The 20,397-nt window shown below is 40.4% G+C and overlaps 1 protein-coding gene across 1 annotated transcript in view; it reads right to left on the bottom strand.

Annotated features, from left to right (window-relative positions):
* macf1a (microtubule actin crosslinking factor 1a) overlaps positions 1 to 20,397 on the bottom strand; it is a 313,188-nt gene that overhangs the window by 173,336 nt on the left and 119,455 nt on the right. The window contains exon 3 of the mRNA XM_074686117.1: positions 7,847 to 7,908. Coding sequence (XP_074542218.1) covers positions 7,847 to 7,908 — 62 coding nt within the window. The remainder of the gene's footprint in view (positions 1 to 7,846; positions 7,909 to 20,397) is intronic.

Below are 20,397 nucleotides of genomic sequence, written 5' to 3' on the forward strand. Positions count from 1 at the left end.
CTATATTATGCCCTTTAGTTTGTGTTTTATTACTGCTGTTATTTATATTTATGTTCACACATTGTTACTTTTTCATTTAATAAAAAAGGGCATTCCTCAAGTTGACATATGTCAGTGGTTGAGCCAGAGATTTGGTCTTATTGAATTTCTCTGATTTTATTTAAGGTAATTAATGATAATTTTATTACATGTCCACAAGGCTTGAAGTTCAATCAATCAGTCAATATTCTACAGTGATTGAAATAGTTAAATAAGGATATGTTACTTGCATCATCGAGGAAAGAAATGTTTATATGTTGACAGTGTCCTTTGTTGTGTCAAACATACTACAGAATGATTTATTGCTTGTGTTTAGTGAATTACACAGGAAATAAACGTCCCCCACAAAAAAAAATCACATGCTAAATTGCAGTCGCAACGTTGGTCAAAAAACATTGCAATAATAATATTTTCCAAAATTGTTCAGCCCTACTTCATAAGTAGTGTATATTTGTCTTTAACTACTGTTTGCTCTATAATACTTCAGTAAGCTATAAGTGCTTTTTGACTGCAGGAACTTTCCCCTGAAACTCAGAATAACATGCTTTTTAACTGCTCGAACAAGGGTCTAAATTTAGTTCTGGAAAAGTAGAACTACCCTGAAGACAGGAACTTTGGGGGTAGGGCCTGCAGCTTGATACTTCTAATATGTAGTTTTCTCTCTCTGTCTACATTAAGATGACACCCAGCTGTGATTGACTTGGATTAGTACCTCCTAAACATCAGTCTTTTTTGAGCCTGATAGTGCGAATGTGTCTCTGTCAGCTCCTGGTTTTCCAGTTTAAAGAGTGACCCTGTAAACTGGTGACCTTCATTTGAACGTGTCAGTGGATATCCAGCTCAAACAGCTGTACAAATACAGAAGAAGTCCTCAAGAATGAATCCTAGTTTAGTTTTTTACATGTGTCAAAGTATTTAATGATGATCTAAAGCTGTTTAAGTAAGATAAATCCCGCTAAAAGTCATCAATCAACAAGCTCGATCTCTGTTGTCTTCATGCTTCAGAGGGAGTGGTGGTCCAGTGTTCGGCTGGATGAAGCTGTTTCAGGCTTTTTGAAAAGACTTCAACCAATGACTACTTTGCCACTAGTGTTGTCTCCTTTCAAGTGTCAACAAAACCATCTACAGTGAAATAAAGCACAATCAAAGCCAGCACAGGCTGCGTATCCTCCATGCTAACAGGCTAACTTAAGCGCTGCACACAAGGTAGACTGAATTACCTGAAAGTACAATGGGAGGTTTACATTTCTGCTTTAGACTGAAACATATACTGTGTTCAATGATCATTGTATCTTATAACTGACTTAAAGCACATAGCAGCCCTCACAGCTCCTGTGGTGCACCCCCCTCTTGGTTATCTGGTAGACTGTGTGTCAAAAACAACATGAGCCACTGTTTCCTGTGCCTCTCATCCTGGTTGCTGTGAGGTTTTCTCTCATATCAAAGACTTTACAAACCTCATCGACAGCCTACCTGTGATTTTACATCATGTCAGCCCACTCAGCTCCAGCACAGCTGCTGCTTCTTCTCTGAGAAAAACCCTCTTACCACCTCCTGACCTCTTAATCCACACCTACAGGATTTGTGCTCACTGTGTCAACAATCAGCCGGGTCAGTGTGTGTCACCACATGCCAGCAGGTAGCTCGCAGGCAGGTGTTTATATTGGGCTGTGTTTGCGCTGTACACACACACACACACCCTCATACCTGTAAATACACTGCACACCTGAGCTGCCAAAGACATACCAGACATTACTCACACACAGGAGTAGGAAACAAGAAACAGTGATGTTATCATTAAAGAAGCTGAGGGCACAGGAGAGCTGTCTATTTTAGTCTTCATCTCTTTTTTTTCATCCTTCTTTCAACCCTTCCTTCTTATTTGATCAGTTTTCTTTCCTCTGTCTCTGTTTGTCTTTAAATCCTCGCTGATAGGGCGGAGGTTTGTTCAACAGACGGACTTGGCAAAGAGTCAACAGATGATGTAGATCACTGAGCTATTTCACCCCTCGCTCCCATTTTAAGAACCTGAGTGTTTGGGACGTAAGAGCTTGATGAAATGTTTCTTCTTTAGCAGAATGAATGAACTGTTATGACAAGACTTGTTCCTCCTCTTTCACATGTTATCAATATTTAACGCCATTCACACCCTGAATCCATCCTCTTTCATTAACTTCCTGTCAGTGTCTTTAGTAAATACAGCTCTGTGCTTTAGCCTGGCGTCAAAAGCTTGTTTATAAATCTTACTTTGCCTCTTTTTTCAGATCTGTTTTTGTCAGTAGTTTGAACTCTGTCACATTTAATTTTCAAGGCCTCCGTTTCTCTCACTCTCAGCTGGCTGCTTTTAAGACCACACCCCCTTTGTGACTGATGGTAGGTCAAACAAAAAGAAACACACAGAGACTGGATCTTTATCAGGCTGCAACATGTTCTAGATGTTTTAGAAGCTACAGGAAGTAAACCGAATCTACCACAGTAGTTACAGATATAAAATAATGAACCAGCATAAATTACCTTATTAATTTAAGTTGCAATTAAAGGGACTATGAGGACTTTATAAGTGATCTTGAAAAAGTCTGACTCAAAATGAGATTATCAGGGACAACAAAGGTTATTCCTAAATGCTATTTCTCAGCTTCTCAGTTGGGTCGTTCAGGACCAGTGGTGATTGCTCTAAGACTGCAAGGGAAGCTCAGCTTCCCCTAAAATGTCCCAAAAAAGTGGTGATATGTGCTGCTGTGTGTACATTTCATTGACAAAATATGTGCTAGAATTCCTTCATCGTTTCCACTGTGGAAACTGGACAGTCATTGGATAAACGCTAGGCTTTGTCTCAGCTCAGCGTTTCTGGGGGTCTATGAGGCAGTGGGCTGGCCTGGACGCTGGGCTTCTACATGCTGATTGGATGATCTGTCTGAAGCCGAATCCCTTTTGATTGACAGTGAAATGAGCCAGTCAGCGATCTTGAAGTATAACCCTCCGACGGAGCATCTTCTCAGTTCTACATTTACTTGTTCTGGACTGATCCGGAGGCTTTATTGATCCCCAGAGAGTTTACCTTTCCTAAAAACGACGAGCGTTGTGTTTAAAGATTCTCTCTCTTTTCACCAATAAGCAGCTACAGCTACAGCTGTGGAGCTTCTCCCCCTGTCACTCACACTTACAGCCTGTCGTAGTCTCAGGTAGCAGCTACAGCTGCGAGCAAACTGACACGGAGGGTAGAAATTACATTTAAATAAATAAACAAATTTATGATGTAAGCCGGACAAAAAAATGAGCTCCCCCTCCTTGACTGACCAGCAGCCGCCACTGATCAGGACCGGACTGATTTACAACACGTCAAAGGCCGTGTCCACACGTAGCCAGGTATTTTCAAAAATGAATATCATTCGTTTTTTAAAGATACTTCCATCCACACGCAGCGGGCAAATCCGCTGACAGGTGCGGTTCGAGGCATGCCAGACTCTTATTTAGCAGTGTTTTCCAGATGTAAAATCCATGACAGCCAATCAGAATGAGCCCCCGTCATTCAGCTGTCACATTAGAGAACCGAAACTGGCATCCACACGAAACCATGAAACTGGAGCTTTCCAAAATCTTTACTTTGGCTGGAGTCTTCAGAAAACATTGTTTTTAGTGACGTAAAGCTGCAGTTTTGTGGGGATGAAAACGCAAAAACATATTAAAATATATACATTTTCTCAAATACTTGGCAACGTGTGGACATGGCCAAAGTCTCTGTGATAACACCACACTGGCTAATAAAGTGTTATGGTAAGAACAGAGATATCAGAGTTTTTCTCTGCTGAAACAATTTCTTTGATCATTTTTGTTGTGATAGTGGACACAGGAGCTGGACTGTCTAACAGGAGAAGGACAAAAGAGCAGGAGAAAGCTAAACAGGAGCGTAAAAAAGCACAAGCTAAAGGCTAAAACACGAGCTAGATGCTAAAACAGTAGATGACTGGCAGGACACAACCAGGATTCACTAACGTTACAACTTTGGTCTCAGAGCACCAAGCTGACAAGCGCTACTTGTAGCTGGTTACTAAAATACGCGACAAGTTTACAAAGTTTGCTTGTTGTCATGTTTCAAACAACAGCGCTACCTAACTGCTGATAAATACATTACCTCGTCACGTTGTTTCCGGTAAACAGAGGTCTTCAATAAAAAAAAGAAATAACGTTAAAATAAAATTCAATCTCCATTCACTTTTCAAAACAAACACACACCTTGGTGAGAGGATAGACTGTATATGGACGTAGTCTCCACAAAGTCACCTGTCTGTTCCTGATACAATGAAATGAAGCCAATCTACAGGGCATCCATTAGTCACGAGCTGAGCTCTGTTTCTGATTGGACAATCAGATTATCCTAATAACTTCTGAACTGCATAATTGTGTGTGCTGCTACCGAAATTAGCATTTCAGCCACAAGCTGTCTTTTGAATCAGGCTATAAATCCGTTTGTAATGCCATAAAAGTCAGGTTGTTTGGAGTGGCTCCTTGTAGCTTTAAAAAAAGATTATTAAAATAAAGAATTTTTATTTTTCTTACAAAGGGTATTGATGATTAAAGACACTGACACTAAAACAATTTATGCCTCAACATTTTGTTGAACTAAGTATGCATCACACCTGTCAATAAAGCTTTCATTTTTTTATTTTTCGCAATTTTTTTGAATTATAATTTTTGAATTATAATTTTTTTAATTTCAATTTTTTTAATTTCAATTTTTTGACATTTTTCCAAATTTTTAAGGATTTTGCTAATTTATAAATGTATGCAAATTTCAAAACGCTCAGAATTTCTGCAAATTTCACAAATTAAAAAAAAACATTAAAAAAATGCAAATCTTAGAAATGTTAATTTTTGAAAATGTAGTCAATTTTTGGAAGTACAATTTTTCATTTTTTATCAAATTTATGAAATTTCAAAATTTTCGGTTTTTGTCCAAATTTGCAGATGTTTAAAAATTTTTGCAACTTATTCAAATTTCTGAAATTATTTTAATTGATGAAATTTACATTACACATTTTTCTTTATTTTTTAATATTTGCTAATTTCTCAAAAAAATTGTAAAAAAATCTAAGTCATTTCATGTCATGACGCAAGAAACTTTTGTTCACATGGTTATTTTCTAGATTTTTCCTGTGTTTACAATTTTACACCCTTTTTTGTCTTTATTATGAAGATAAAGTAGATTTTGTGGCTCCTGAATGACTTTAATCCAGGTGACCTGAAGCCAAACAGCTCCCATGACGGTAAAGGTTGCAGACTCCTGGTCTAGAAGGTCGTAGAGTGTTATAATCCTAATTGACCTGTAGTGTCAAATATCAAAACTATAGCTAAAGCTTTTTTGGGAATATAGAGAATATATGAGTTTCTCCTGAAGAGGTCTGCCCTCAGTTACTATAGGAAAGAAACAAAAGGAGAACAGGCAGAACAGCAGCCCATAAGAAATTAATGTGAGTGAAAAATCCTCTCCCGTCTCCCACTGCTGCCCTCAGTCTCCATCTCTGACCTACATTAACAGTTAGTGGCTGGGGTCTGTCACTGCCAGCTGATATAGAGTTACACTCACAGGCAGGGCACCGTGACGACAGGCGCTGCCGAGTTATGGGGTCAGACAGACGCTTCATTCCCCGGGTCATGTGACAGAAATACCCCACATTCATTGTCCTCACAGCCTCTGTGCGTGTGTGTGTTTGACACAGCGGACACACACTGCACTCTATGTGTATGACAGAGCTGACGTGCAGATGTGACATTATGGACACATGTAGGCAGGTGGCTGAGACCAACAACAGAGACACAGTGTGTGAATAATAACAGGGTTTAACAGTTTTCTTTCCTACTTCAGGTGTCTGACAGCCTGCAGCGTTTTGATCAGTGTTTTATCATGATCAGAGCTCTGAGGTGGTCACATGAGAGTATGTCTTCATGGGGAATCCTAAAAGTATGGAAGCCCGTTTCCACCAGGTATAAAAAAAAAACAGAGAGGTTCTATCAAAAAAAATATTGAAAAGTTTTTTTTCCCCCAACTTCATCTCATCATTTTGACTTAGTATCTCATAACTTTGACCTTTTATTTTGTGATTATGACTCAGTATCTCATAATTTCAACATTTTTTTCTCATTTTTTTTTTAGATTTAATCTCATAATTAGACTTTTCACCTCATTGTTTCTTCATCCTGTAATCTCATGATTTCATTTTTTATTTAATAATTTTGACTGAGTATCTCATGTATTCGACTATATATTTCAGAATAACTTTGTATCTCATGACTTTTACATTTTGTCATAATTTTGACTTTGATTATTTTGACTTTATTTGGACATTTCAAATCATCATTTCCACTTTTAGTCTCATAATCTCAAATTCTTCTCTCATAATTTTAACTATATATCTCATAAATTCAACTTATCTCATAAAATTGACTTTTTATCGTATCCTTTCAACTTTTTATAAATCAGAACTTGTCATCTCGTAATATTTGACTTTTGATCTCATAGTTTCACCTATTCATCTCATAATTATGACTTAGTATCTTGTTGTTTCTACTTTTTTCTCATAATTTTGACTTTTATTTCATAATTTGACTTTTTTTTAATTAGAAAAAAAGTCTCCTGACACAAATTAAACTGACAGCTTTCCAGACTTCATGCCACTGCTTCTCTAGATTATTAATCCTTTGATTCAAGAACAGGGCTTGTACTTATGATCCAGGTTCAACAAAGCGATTTGACAATGAATAATTCAGCTTGTGCATTTTAGCAAACATTTTTTTCAGACTCATAACTGACATTAAAAATTCAGCAAAGATTCACATTTAGTTTCTCATTAAGGTTCAACACAAGACTGCAAAAATGGAACCTTATCAAGTGGGTTTTTCTTTTTTTCAGAAGAAAATGTCTTTTTAGACCTAATATAAGCCACGCCCACCTGTCTTGTCCAGAAAAATGTTTTATTTAAAGTTATTTAAAGATAAAAATTAGGTCTGATGTTTGTATCAAGTTTTCTAGCTAAAGTTCTTGTTACATTGGCAGATATTGTTTTCACTTTTTACAAGCGATTCAGACCTCATATTTGTCTTTGATTAACTTGAAACAAGACATTTTTCTGGACTGATTCATTGTATGTGGCTCATATCAGGTGTAATAAGACAAATTTTACTAAAATAAAACAAAAGCACTGAATAAGATTCTTGTTTTTTGCAATGAATTATGTAACTAAAAGCTTTTAAAAGAACCAGTAACTAGAACTAACAAATACATTAGAGGACTTAAGAGATATTTACATGATATTAATGACCTCATTATCCCTGAGAAACAGGTAGAGCGAGAAGGTTCAGCATGCAGCTGTACGCCTGAGGTAGTGCTCTCTCTTCAATCCTTGATAAAACACTTTTTTTATCAACCAGCATGCCTGGATTGAACTCAATCTTTTTTTTTAATTCTTAAAACAGACTTATATCTTGTTTCAAAAATGTAATCTTATGATTTTATAACCTGCCTGGCTTGTTTGGCTGCCTTTGTTGTGAAGCACCTTGTAACCAGGAGTCTGAAGAGTGCTCTATAAATAAAGGAAGTTAATAATATCCTTATGTAACAAAAGGAGCTGCTGGAAATGATGTTATGAGGGGTAATACAGCTGCATGTAATCTTGTTTTTAATATTGATGGTTGTCTTGTTATGGGGAGGACAGAACACTCAGATAAGCCTTTCTGTATCCATGAATCAAAGAGCCTGAAAAGCACACACACAAATAAAAAGAGTGGAGCAGCAGAGCTCAGCGACACAGACCTTGATGAGATGCTTGTTGACCCATTTTGTGAAGGTTTTCTTCTGCACTCTGTCCCGCTCATCTGAAAGAGAAACAGAGAGGAGGGAGGTTAATTTCATCATGTTTTCAGCATCATATCTCTGAGTCATGTGATGAAGACGCCCACTTAGATAGTTATTGATGATGATGCATCCAGTCTGAGTAAATATTGATTTGCGGACAGAAAAAAGCTGATTTAATGAAATACACCTCTCACAGGAATCACTCACTCATTCACTCTGATGTTGTAAAAAGAAACGTGTGAAGGCTCTTTGAGTTCACTAACAACACCTCAGGGTCATCTCGATAACACGCTGTGCAGCTCACAGCTTTCTTTATCCTCTTCAACATGAGATGACTTCATCCTGAGTGGAGCGGCTGTAAAAAGCGAACTCCTAATGAACTTTTAAGTCTTGTTTTGTTTTCTCATTTCAGCTGTTCTTCACTTAAACAAAAGTCACTCAATATTTCCACACTCTTTACTCTGAACTCTACTTTCAGTTTCTCTCGACTCTAACTGAAGTGATCTGAAGGAACGCAGAGCTCCAGCCCGGCCTGCGTCCTCCACATCCCAGAGGAGTGAGGCAGCCAGGCCAGGAATAGAGCCTGATGCTGAGACACAACTGTGTTATCTTTCCAACACCACAAACACCACCTCCTCTTCCTCCACTGACGGAGCCTCTCTTCCTATCCAGTCCAGTCTGATCTGGCAGAAAACACAGACACAGACTCTTTTCCTCTTCCCGCCATTCAGCAGAATATCTCACTGTCTGTTGGACAGATAGCCAAACATCCTTCACCAGTTAAATGACGTACATAAGCGAGCAAAGGGAATAAAAACAGAAACAAGTTTGTTAGTGAGCTTTACCAACTTCCTACCCACCATTTCATCAAACCTTTACAACATTTTAGAAACAACTGATCAGTTAAATCATCAGTGCTTAAAATCGGCCACTGCTTATGTAATCTAATTTATTCCAACTCAATGTCCAGCATAAGCTGCTGTCCTTGAGCAGCTTTTTCAGGGACGACAGTTTTCGTCTTGAAGCGTTGAATATTCTTTGTCCTTTTGTTTCTTTTTGTGGGGACTTGCTGCTTTTCTCTGCATTATGTAACATCAAAATCAATCTTTTTGGAGACTTTCTGTCAGACATGTGGGATGTCAAAGAGGGATCTTGTAGTTTTTTAAGGAAGTTTTTCAGTTTTCTCAGTGAAAATGGTTAGATGGATGTGCAAATATAGAGGAAAAACAATAATCAACAAGCCAACAAACCACAATAAATTGCTGCAACAGTATACTTCAAACTTCAATAACGTTCAGTAGTAGAGCTAAAAAATCATAAGAGCTGAGTCTTAGACCTTCAGACTTATTCTACCCCTGAGGACAAAGAGAAGAAGGGTCAGATTCAGTTCACAAGTGTTCCCTGAACAGATGAGTTTTCAGACATCTCTTAAAAGAAGAAAGCGACTCTGTGGATCGTATAGAGTTAGGTAATTCATTCCACCATTTGGGCACAACAGAGGAGAAGAGTCTGGCTAGTGATTTGGAGCCACGCTGGGCTGGGAGAACCAGGCGTCTCTCACAAGCAGAGCGTAGTGGGCGAGAAGGAGAGTAGACCTGGATGAGGGACCTCAGGTAGACTGGAGCTGTTCTTGTTAATGTTTTGTAAGCCAGAAGAAGAGTTTGAATTTGATTGGAGATGTCACTGGAAGCCAGTGAAGCGGGATTAACAGCTGGGTGTTGTGTGCTGTTTCGGCTGGTTAAAGACCAGACGTGCTGCTGCATTCTGGGTAATCTGCAGAGGTTTAAATGTAATGTGCTAGGGGGGAATTACAGTAGTCGATGCGCGATATCCTGAGGGCCTGTACCAGGCTCGATGTATCGCAGGTTGTTGTGCGTGAGATGCATAAAATGACCATATCGCAACAATTGAGTACAAAAAGTCACACGAATGTTTTCCATCGTAAATCTCTTCGGAGTTTGGCTTCTTAGCTGGTGCTCCTGAAAAGTTGCTTGCATGTCTCATCAGCCATGGGTTGTGGGTTCTTGGGGCTTGTTTCTTTGGGTTTACTTTGCTGCCTGTATGATCACTGCCTGATTTTCTCCCCTTACCCTTTTTTTTCTGTTCATTTACATTTTATTTTTTCTTTTTAATTCCATTTAAAAAGGTTTCCTTCTAATAAACACTAGACCTTCACATTTTGTGATTTAAAGGAACATAAAAACAGATACAACTGTACGGTTCTCACGGGAATTCGAAGTAGCTCGATACTTCAGGAAAAAAAAATACTCCTAAAACAGGAAAAAAGTCATCTGAAAACAGAAAAAAAAAAAATTACTCATAAAAACAGAAACAATTATAACAAAAAACAAACCAATAAAAAAAATATTTATCAGAAAAACAAAATTAATTATCACAAAAAATTACTCATAAAAACAGAAATAATTATAACAAAAAACAAACCAATATAATAATTCACACAAAAAACAAACCAATAAAAAAATACTAATCAGAAAAACAATATTAATTACAACAAAAAACAAACTGAAGAATAAATTACTCTGAAAAACCTGAGTTGTTGTTTTTTTCTTCAAGTGAAAGCAATACGCTTCCATACAACTTAAAGAACAAAGCAATAAAAAGTGAAAACTCACAGCTGAAACCACTTTTCTGACCAAACAGAGTTGAGTGTTTCTGATTAGCTTTCATTCATAGTCCACAGCTCAGAGACAGAAACCCTTTTTCCCTCCATTATGCCAAACAGCCAATCAGAACACAGCGTGCAGCTGGTCCCGCCCCTCCTGGCAGCTGTTTATCAGTTACCATAGATATCAGCCATGCGAAGAGATAAACGGTATCACTTCCTCTTTCAAAGCTTTTGTTATCTTTATGTCTCCATTTCACACACACACCTATGTAAACACACTCTGTCAAACACACACTCACAGAGCGTCTACAACAGCACTGACACTTCGACTCCTCCAGGAGTAAGGAGGATTCAGTTTGGGATTAAGTGGGTGAAAAATCTCCAGCGGGTAAAAGTCTGGGTCAATCACAACACTTCAAAACACACATGTACACACACACACACACATTCACAGGGTGTGTGTTGAGGGCTCGCCCCAGGCCTGAGAACAGATATTTCAACATGCTCTTGCAAAATAGTTTGAGCGCTTGCTTCCCAAACCTGCCGGGGAAGCTGAGCGAGTTAACTCAGAGGAAACCTTCAGGCTTTTACATGTTAGTAGGTCACACACACTCAAACACACACACATACACACACACACACACGTCAAAGAAACTTCACCTGCTGAGACTTCTTTGGCTTGTTAATCTAATCTGTGATGGATTTCTATACCACAATAAACTGGAGATGTTAAAGCTGAGGTAGTGACATCCACAGACAGGCGCTCATTCATCCACAGTGGAGGGCATTGTTAAGACACACACACACACACACACACACACACACACACACACACTACACTGGACTGATGTGTCGCCCTTTGCCCGGACGTCCACGATGACTTATAGCGAGCACATTCAGTGTTGGAGTGTTGTCACCGCTGTGTGCACAAACAGGAACTGTTCAAACAGTCAGTGGACCACGTGCTGACAGCAGCCCTGAATGTAAACACACACACACACACACACACTAAGACACACACTGACCTGCACAGCACATGAGCGAGTACAGGTGAGCGTTAAGATGACATTCGTTCCTGTAGTCAGGCCACATCGTCCTCAGCTCCCTCGTCTTTTAATCAGAGTTCATGGATGCTAACGGGACATAATCCAGGACAGACGTCAGATAATTATAGTCTCCAGGAACGAGCTGCCGCCACGTATCCAAAAGTGAAAGCCACGGAGTGAGAAGAAGCAGGTGGCACCAGGTTTTCTCCTCTTCTCTGGGTTTATCCTCTCTGTGCTCAGCCGTCCTCTCTGTCGTCCTGTCCTGTGTCAGCTGCCATGTCCTCCGTCCCTCACACACTCTCTGCCCGGCAGCAGTTGCTTCAACACGTGTGTGTCAGAGTCAGCTTTAGCTCCAAAAAGGACAGCCTCCCTCCCTCCTCCCTCCCTCTTCTTACTCACTCTGCTTCTACTTCCTCACCAGGCAGTGGCACTCTCCCTCCCTCCCTCCCTCCCTGCCTCCTCTTGCTCTGCTCGTTGGCCGTCTGAGCCCAGGCCGTAACAGACGGTCTGTACTCAGGCTGCAGCTGACGTCGGCTCTGCAGAGCTGCAGGGGTGCTCGCTCTGTTTCTGTTTTCTGTCTGCAGCTCCTCTGCGTAGGTAAGCAACTCTCTTTGCTGACGTGCACCGTGCAGGAGGACAGTTTCTTTTGCTTATTTTCAGCATTTTAGCTCAATGCATGAAGCCACATATAGATGCTTTTAGGGTGCACAGCGTCTTAAGAGGCAATTCCAGAGAAGATTTAAAGTCTGGATGGCGTAATCCGCTCTTGATTCCTCTTTTTAAGCCAGAAAAACAAAAGCAGGAGCTCCAAAATATACAAGTAAGGCTTGTTCTGCATCACAATCCAAACATGCTCTTCTGAGGAAAGCCAGATGCTTCTAGGTAGCTTCCTTGTCTTAACTCCTTCTTCCCTTCTCCGCGTTTCCTGTTCCTGAGAAGCAAACTCAAACTTTGAAGTGTTCTTCAGTTTTTCTTCTCCTTGGCGTTGCGTTATCTGCAGCTTTTGGAAGAAAAGAGCGGGACAGACCCGAGCTGATATGGACTTTGGTCTCCAGAGAGGTATAACTAACTTGTGACGTAGTTTAATGTGATATTACAGCCAGCCCCAGCAGAGTCATCGCCTCAGAGTGTGCAGGAGATGACAGGAGAAAGAGAAAGAAAGAGGCCTTGGTTGTGTTTCTGGCCTTGCTCCAGACTTGTGCTTTCTCAGGCGGACACAAGAAGAACAAGAGGCCTGTAGCAGCTTTTAACTCACACATTTCATCCAGTGATCGTGAGATGATTCACTGTCCAGATCTGCTCGCTCAGATTTCATAAAACCTCCTCTTGTCTTTGCTTTCTTGTTTATCGCTGCTTCTCAAAATAGCCTCATCATCGCAGACATGGCAGAGTAAATTCTGCTTGGTCATGCTTCAAAACAACCTGAGTCAAGACTCTCAGCATTAGGTTGAAAGCTCTGCCGTGGCCTCGAGGCAAATAGGCGTCCTCAGTAGGTCATGTGACCTGGACAGGAGTCAGGAAGTAGCGACGTCATCAGGATAATGTGGCGGCAGAGCGAGAGTACATACAGTACAGACACACACACACACACACACACACGCACCTGAGCGGGCAGACAGTGGTGAACACACTCTAACAGTCACAACAGTCAAACACAAGCTCCTCCTCCTCCAGCAAAGTCAGCCCTTCATCTTTTCATCCTCCTCTTCTCTCCTCAAAGCGTTCCTCTCCTTCATTCCTCCACTCTGGATCTCTCCTCTTCTCGTCCACACTAAAAATACCAGACACAGCTTACACCTCTAATACCACGCAGTGTGCTTATCCCTGGCTCCCTCCTTCCTTCTCTCCGTTATCACTCTTAATCTCCTTCGCTCCCCCTCTCCGCCGCTTCGTCTTCCGCTGCTCTGGCTTTCTCCGCGTGTGATTCGATTAAAACACAAAGTGAGAGGATGTTTCCATGTGTGTTTCCTCTGTCAGCCCATCATGCCGTGTTCACGTCTTTCACTTTTCCTTTCTGTTTCTGTTTCCCCTCTCAGCCAGGCCGGCTCCCAGAATCCATTTATCCTCCTCCAAACACTCAGACGCTGGCAGCAGGCTCCATCACTCCATCTCTCCATCCTTTCATTTCTTTCCTCCGCTTTTCATTCCACGTCTTTCTCCGAGCAACAAACAGTGAATGCTAAATGTTTGTGAACAAGCTCACTCTGGGACTGAAAAACAGCTTTTTGCTCAACATCCAAGCGGTTTTTGGAGGATTTCATCACAAAGGACTAAAAAGCTTTGGTTGTTAAGCTGAAAAACCTAAACTCCTCCTTGCTTGGTTTCTAATATGCCCCAATTACACACTAACCAGCTTCACAATGACCACAAGGCCTTTTATAAGATTAAGCTCAGATTCAATCTGCCCTCCTGTGGCCACAGAAGAGAGACACCTGAGGGCTTCACTGAAAACTCTTCAGTGACACAGCTTCAGCTCTGTCGACTTATTCCTGAGTCAGAGCTAAAATGAGAAACAGAGAGGACAGGTAAGCTCTGCAAGCTGCTAAACCCAAAGTCCATGTTAATGATTTCAGGTGATTTAGGAACACTGTGGTTTTATTATCGACCCACAAACAAATAAAGGCATAATTTTTCTCGCTGAGGGGCCGTAAAAACAGCCTCTGGAAAACTTTCCCACAGCTGTTGAATCAGGGGCACTTTTTGTTTGTATCACACATATAAATGAGTCTGTGTGAGTTGCACTGATTTATGATCTGTTAACAATAATAAATCTTGTGTATGTTTACATTTTTTGTCAAGAAAGCAAAGAAAACCAAAAGTCTTTCTTGTAACATCACTAAACAACACCTTGACTGAGCAAAGGAAACTCAACAACTCTTACAGCTGATGTCTTTAAATGAATGGATTTATCATGATGTGAAAATGTGAGGTTCAAAAAACATATCAGAGGCCAAGGGTTTTTTTTTTTTTCAGGGTCTAAATACTCTGAACATGAAAAACTAGGGATGCACTGATCTGAAAATTTTGGCCAATACAGATATCCGATATTAATATTGCTGTTACTGGTTAAAAAAAACAATCTGAGATGATGTGTCGAAGTATTTCATAGAGAAAGAGCGGCGTGATGGTGAGAAAAGACAACCATGGAGAGGATCAAAGGATGGAGCGCCAAAAAAGTAAAATGCGATCAAAAAAGTACGTTTGGTCTGATTTTTGGATCAAAAATAGGAAGAGAATATCGTCAATATACAAAAAGTAGCTTTACAGGTTTTTGGTGTCAACAACATTTAATTGAGTTTATACTGTAAGTGAATAAAATGTAATTGGTCCCTGAGTCTGGATATTTCTGGGCATGATTAAACAGAAACAGGTAAAAATTGCACACAATGTGACGTTGATGTACTGTGTTGTAATATATTAATAATTAAAGTAGGCCATCTAGTGTCTCAAAGTGGTTATAGCAATGGTTTAAGTTGTTTGGAAGTTTTCCGTAGTTATGAAGTCAGCCATGAGCCTTTCATTAGCCTGTTAGCTTTTTACATTTGGAATTCTCAGTATTTTGTACAAAGAGTTGATGTGATATGTTCCTGTGATGAAAGTTAAAATTCTATTCTGAAGCTGAAGTTATACTGATGTATGCTAACTGCTAGCATTTCAATGCAGTTTCCAATATACGTTAGCATCAGGCTTGCACTATTCAGTTATTTGGTAAATAAAGTGATTTGTATAATTTTGAATGTACTGAATATGAATCTCCTGAGAGAGAGTAATGTGTATTTCTTTATGAAGTCAGTTCTTCAGTAAAACTTCAAGCTGAAATTCCTGAATCAGAGTTTTCTTTGGAAATGTAAGCTAACTGCTAAGCTAAGCTAGCTGCAGCAGACTAGTCAATGTAAGGCCCAGCGGCTCTGGAACAATGTAAAGAATTGAAAAGGGAATAGTTAAGCACAAAGGCTAACGATATCGATGGATTGAAACATTTCTTATCGATTCTCAACAGGAGCCAGTTTTCGATTCCCATCCCTGATACAGATATATCATGCACCCCAATAAAAAAACAAACCTGACAAAACCCAGATTCTGACCCTACCATAAAAAAATCTTGACATATTTTCCCACATATCGCCCCCTAATGGAAAACATGGTCCTTGGTCAGAAGCAGAATTTGCTGATGTTTATGTAGCATGTAACACTGCAGAAAACTGACCACTGATCATCTGGTATCAAGAGACGCCTAAGAGACAGGTGAGGTTTGAGTTCATCAGTCTGTGATGATGGAACAAGAATATTTGACCACACTGAGTAAATGATTTTTACAGAAATCACTGAAAGACATAGCTAAAAATAGAGCATTCATGTGTTTTTTTCAGAGTTAATGAATATGCCACAAAGAGCCTCTGGCCTTGTAAAGCAACTGCTTTACTCTCTAATATTATTTAAACTAATCTGAGGCACGGCCTCTTTAAAAGGTGATGTCTAAAAGTAGCTCCCTTTTGTTTGTGGTTTAATTTTGGATGCTCAGGTTTTTTCAATGACGTTAGTTATCCTGACAAACCCTTTGACCTGAGCACAGAGGCTGCCCCTCTGCTTCTGATAATTACACCACACACACTCACATACACACTCACTCACTCACACAGGGTTGATGTAAGGATAACTGCTCCTGCTTAGAGAATTTAGCAATTACAAAGAAAGTGTAAGCCTCCATCATTTACACGTAGTAACAAGCCTTAAAACCACACATCACACAGCACATGAGCTCGGCCTACCACATGACACGCTTGGTTTCCTGTGATGAGAAATATGAAATTGTGACCACAGTGTCATACAAAATGAACACTCACTTACACACACAGGCACACACTGTGTCAGTGTCACACTGTGACAGCTCATCTGTTCCTAAAGATTTGATCAAAAATGGCATTCAACACGAAAGTAACGCTTAGGTTAAACAAAATGTGGTTTCATGTTCTACTCAGAACAACTCCCTTCAGCTTTTCACTCATTGTGAAACACACACACACACACACACACACACACACACACACACACACACACACACACACACACACACACACACACACACACACACACACACACACACACACACACACACATCAATCTTCTCTGATCAACCAAAAGTGTATTTCCATCTAACTTGAAAAAAAATAATACAAATAAAAAAACCTTGTTATGTCATAAAACCAGTGGGTCCCAAAATGGTGGTGGGGCCCCAAATGAGGGTCATGAAATGCCTTCCAAAATCAAAGTTTTTATCATTTCTTATAAAAAAAAATTATAAAGACAAAAAGGGAGTTCAATTTTATAAAAAATAATCGTGCAAACACAAAATGTTTGATCTGTTCCAAGATTTCTTTGTTGAAGACCCTGAGGTGACACAGTCAGGATTAGACGGTATTGGCTGAGGCAGATTATATTAGGAGACAGCAATATGTGCATGTTGGTAAAAGAGTCTGGGGATGCCTGCACTTTGCAACTTGACATTAGCACCCAAATGACAAATTGTGCTATTATAGGCCCCAAACTACTACTTTCTAAAAGTAAAGTTGCTAGGTGTTGGATATGGCTGCCTTTTGCGGCAGCTCTCTCTTCTTTGTCCGTTTCTTGGAATTTTTTCGTCTTTTTTTCAGTGGATCATTACTTTGTATGGCTCATTTGTTGGTCATGGACACCAAGCTTTTTGTGGCTTCAGCAATATCTCTACTACTTTTTCTTCTGTGTTTGTCTGAAGATCCTACATGTAACCATAGCTGCTTTGTTTACATGTAAACTCAGCTGTTCGCAGCTTGTAGCATGTCAATGCTAACTGGTGTAAGGCCTGATGTTTTCCCACAAGGTGAGGAGAAGAGGGTGAGGACAATGTGCTGGTTCTCAGGTGTGAGCTAAGAAGTGACGACATGGACCTGTCCTTCCATCCATTGTTATTGGGAACGTAAGATCTATCTCCAATAAAATGGACGAGCTAGCTGTGCTAACCCAGCAATAGAGGGAATACCAGAGGGCAGAGTAGCATCATGCCAGTCACATAATAGCTACTGTTGGGACTGTAGCTTTGGTTAAAGCCATAATGTGACAGTGCTCTACTACCCGGATGTAAACAAACACAGCTGACAGATTGTCATCTCATAGCAGGTGATGTAGTTTTTCAGTATTTTGATCCAGTGAATGGAGATAAAGTTGAATGCATGCAGTGTTGGGTTAAACTGCAGGTTTATTGGCAGAGTTATATGGACATTAACCTCTAAGGAAGACTGAAGACAGGGGGTGCTAGCTCTGCAACTGTTAGCCACATTTGATAGACCAATCCCACATCCATGGCACATTAATTTAGTGATCAGAGTGGTCAGAATTTAATTTTCATTTGATCAGTGAGGAAATTTTTCCCTTTGTAAAATCCCTAACATACACTGACAGCATCAGGAATCTGCAGAATGACTGACAGGCAGCCACACAGCTCCTTCATCCATAAGTGAAGCTTCATGGGAAACAGCATCCTCAGATTAACATATCAGGTAACATCATGTACACTTCAACTCCTGTTCAGGAAACAATATATGAAGGATCAGGAAGTGAGAAAATAGTTTGTTTATACCAGCAAGAGTTAGCTAGATGCTACTTCCTGCAAGAGTAACTGTGAAGAAGTGGTTCAAAGAATATTATGGCCGACTTGTACAAGTTCTTCATCATGATGAATCACTTTATCTTCAAGAAAAATCCTCTGAGCCTCTTTTATCATCTCTGATTTTTATTGTTTCCCAGCTGGGCTCTTTACCTTCAGGTGTTGGTTTGTACTCACTACCCTCTCAGTATCAAGCTACATCATTGATCCACTCTGCTGTGCCATGCCAGATGTTTCATCTCTAGTGAGTTTAATGAAACACATCCCACAATATGCATCATCAAACAATAACCACAAACCTCAACTGTAGCTCAGTTTGAGTTTTAACCACAACAAGAGCAGCAGGTTGTAAACATCCTGACACAAAGGGCTTTTTATACCAAGTATCAGACTTAAAAAGAGCATTAGCAAAAAGGCTGAACTACAAAAGCTGATGTGTTACTTCAGTCTTTCAGAGGGGGTAACGGATAATTGGAGGAATAATGAGACTGAGCAGCTTACAGGCAGCACAGCAGCTCCTTGTTCTCATGTTGTTGAGCTCATATTTACATAAACACGAGCATGCTGCATATGGAGCCAGTGTGCAGGTTGAATTACACGAATATGACTGGATGATCCGTGTAATATCACAGCCTTTCTCTCAAGAAGCCAAATATGGAAGAGTGCTCCACTGACTCATGCAGCTGAGACGCAGAAATCTTGTGTCTCACTCCGAAATGTAAGGAGGGATAACATCAGAGAAACATACGTGTTCTTTAACACCACGAGCTGATTCACATTCCTCTTAACTTAAAGAGAAAACATGCAAACAAGGAGAGCTTTAGCATGATTCCAGCTACTGCTCGAAAGCCTATTAACCGACTGAGCTAAATGCTACATGTAATAGCTTAAATGAAGACACTGACAGCTCTCTGTGACAAAAAGTGACACAGCAAACAGGGGTGGAGTCTAGACAGGAAGTACCATCTCTATTCAAAGACGGGATAAATGATGTCTGGAGAAGCACACATAAATAAAAGCTACCTTTTTGGATAGCTTGAGGCCGACGACGACAGGAGATTCGGTGGTAAAACCAAACGCCAGCTGCAGTCAGGAAGTGAAAAGCTACCACAAGGATGGGCATGATGACCGTGTGGTCTGTGAGGAATTCCATCTTGAGCTGATCAGATAGTCCCAAATCAGGAATCACAGCAGCTCCTCTGCCTGTAGATCAGGTGAAGTCTGGGAGCTATTTTTATCCGAAATGCGAGGTCTTACATCCGTTTTCTAAAAGTTACTCCAAAGGTTCATGACAACGCTCTTTGTCCTCCTCTCGACACCATCCACAGAAACTTTCTCCAGCATCCTCCTGCAGCTGAAAACTTCTCCGACCCTCTGAGCTCTTCATGCCCTCCCCTCCTTTTCCCAACGCCTCTTTCTCCCTCTCACTCCAACACTGAATTCCTTTCCCCTGAAACAAGCAGCCAGACTGAAGCTGAGCTCAGTGCAGCGCTAGAAAACTGGTTAATAGAAGAAATGAGACTGCTAACGGAAATGTGTGTGTGGTTACCTCTGATTCTGTGAAGGAAACCACACGGGGGATACCCACATGAGCTTCTTCCTGTCCGTGTGTGTCTCTATTTAAGCATGCTAACGTTAGCTTACTTCACACTATAACAGGATGGGAAAATGTGTGTGTGTTTACCTCCGTTGCTATGAACAAGCGATGCACCCTAGCTGTGATATTTATTGTCGGCTATCTTTGAATGATGTCTGCTGACTGTGACGGCACGTTTGAAGGCGTCAGACAGAGGGTGATAAAACCACTGTGACCCAAGGTGTGTGTGTGTGTGTGTTTGTGTGAGTATGTGTGTGTGCATGTTGGACATATTAGAGCCAGACTCTCCTCAGTGATTCAGCATGATTCAGGCAGCTGAGTGGCAAGCAGGGGGTCTTACATTTATTCTTACCTCAGTCTGCATGTTTTGTGAGTGTGTGTGTGTGTTTGTGTGTGTGTTATCAACTCGGCTCAGAAAAGCCGCTGACATTTCAGTCCTAGCAACGTCCAGAACAAACAATACACAGCTCAAATCAATCTGATGACATTTCCTGGCTGTCAGTGCAGCTTCAGTCTTCACTGATGATGGTTTTCACTCTTCGTGCTGCTGCGTGGTGTTTGGTTTTTCACACGTTTCTAACCCTAATAACCTAATCCCAA

The sequence above is a fragment of the Halichoeres trimaculatus genome, unplaced genomic scaffold, assembly GCF_033239565.1.
Source record: "Halichoeres trimaculatus isolate MK-OKI-2021-1 unplaced genomic scaffold, fHalTri1.1 fHalTri1_scaffold_14, whole genome shotgun sequence".
Lineage (NCBI taxonomy): Eukaryota > Metazoa > Chordata > Actinopteri > Labriformes > Labridae > Halichoeres > Halichoeres trimaculatus.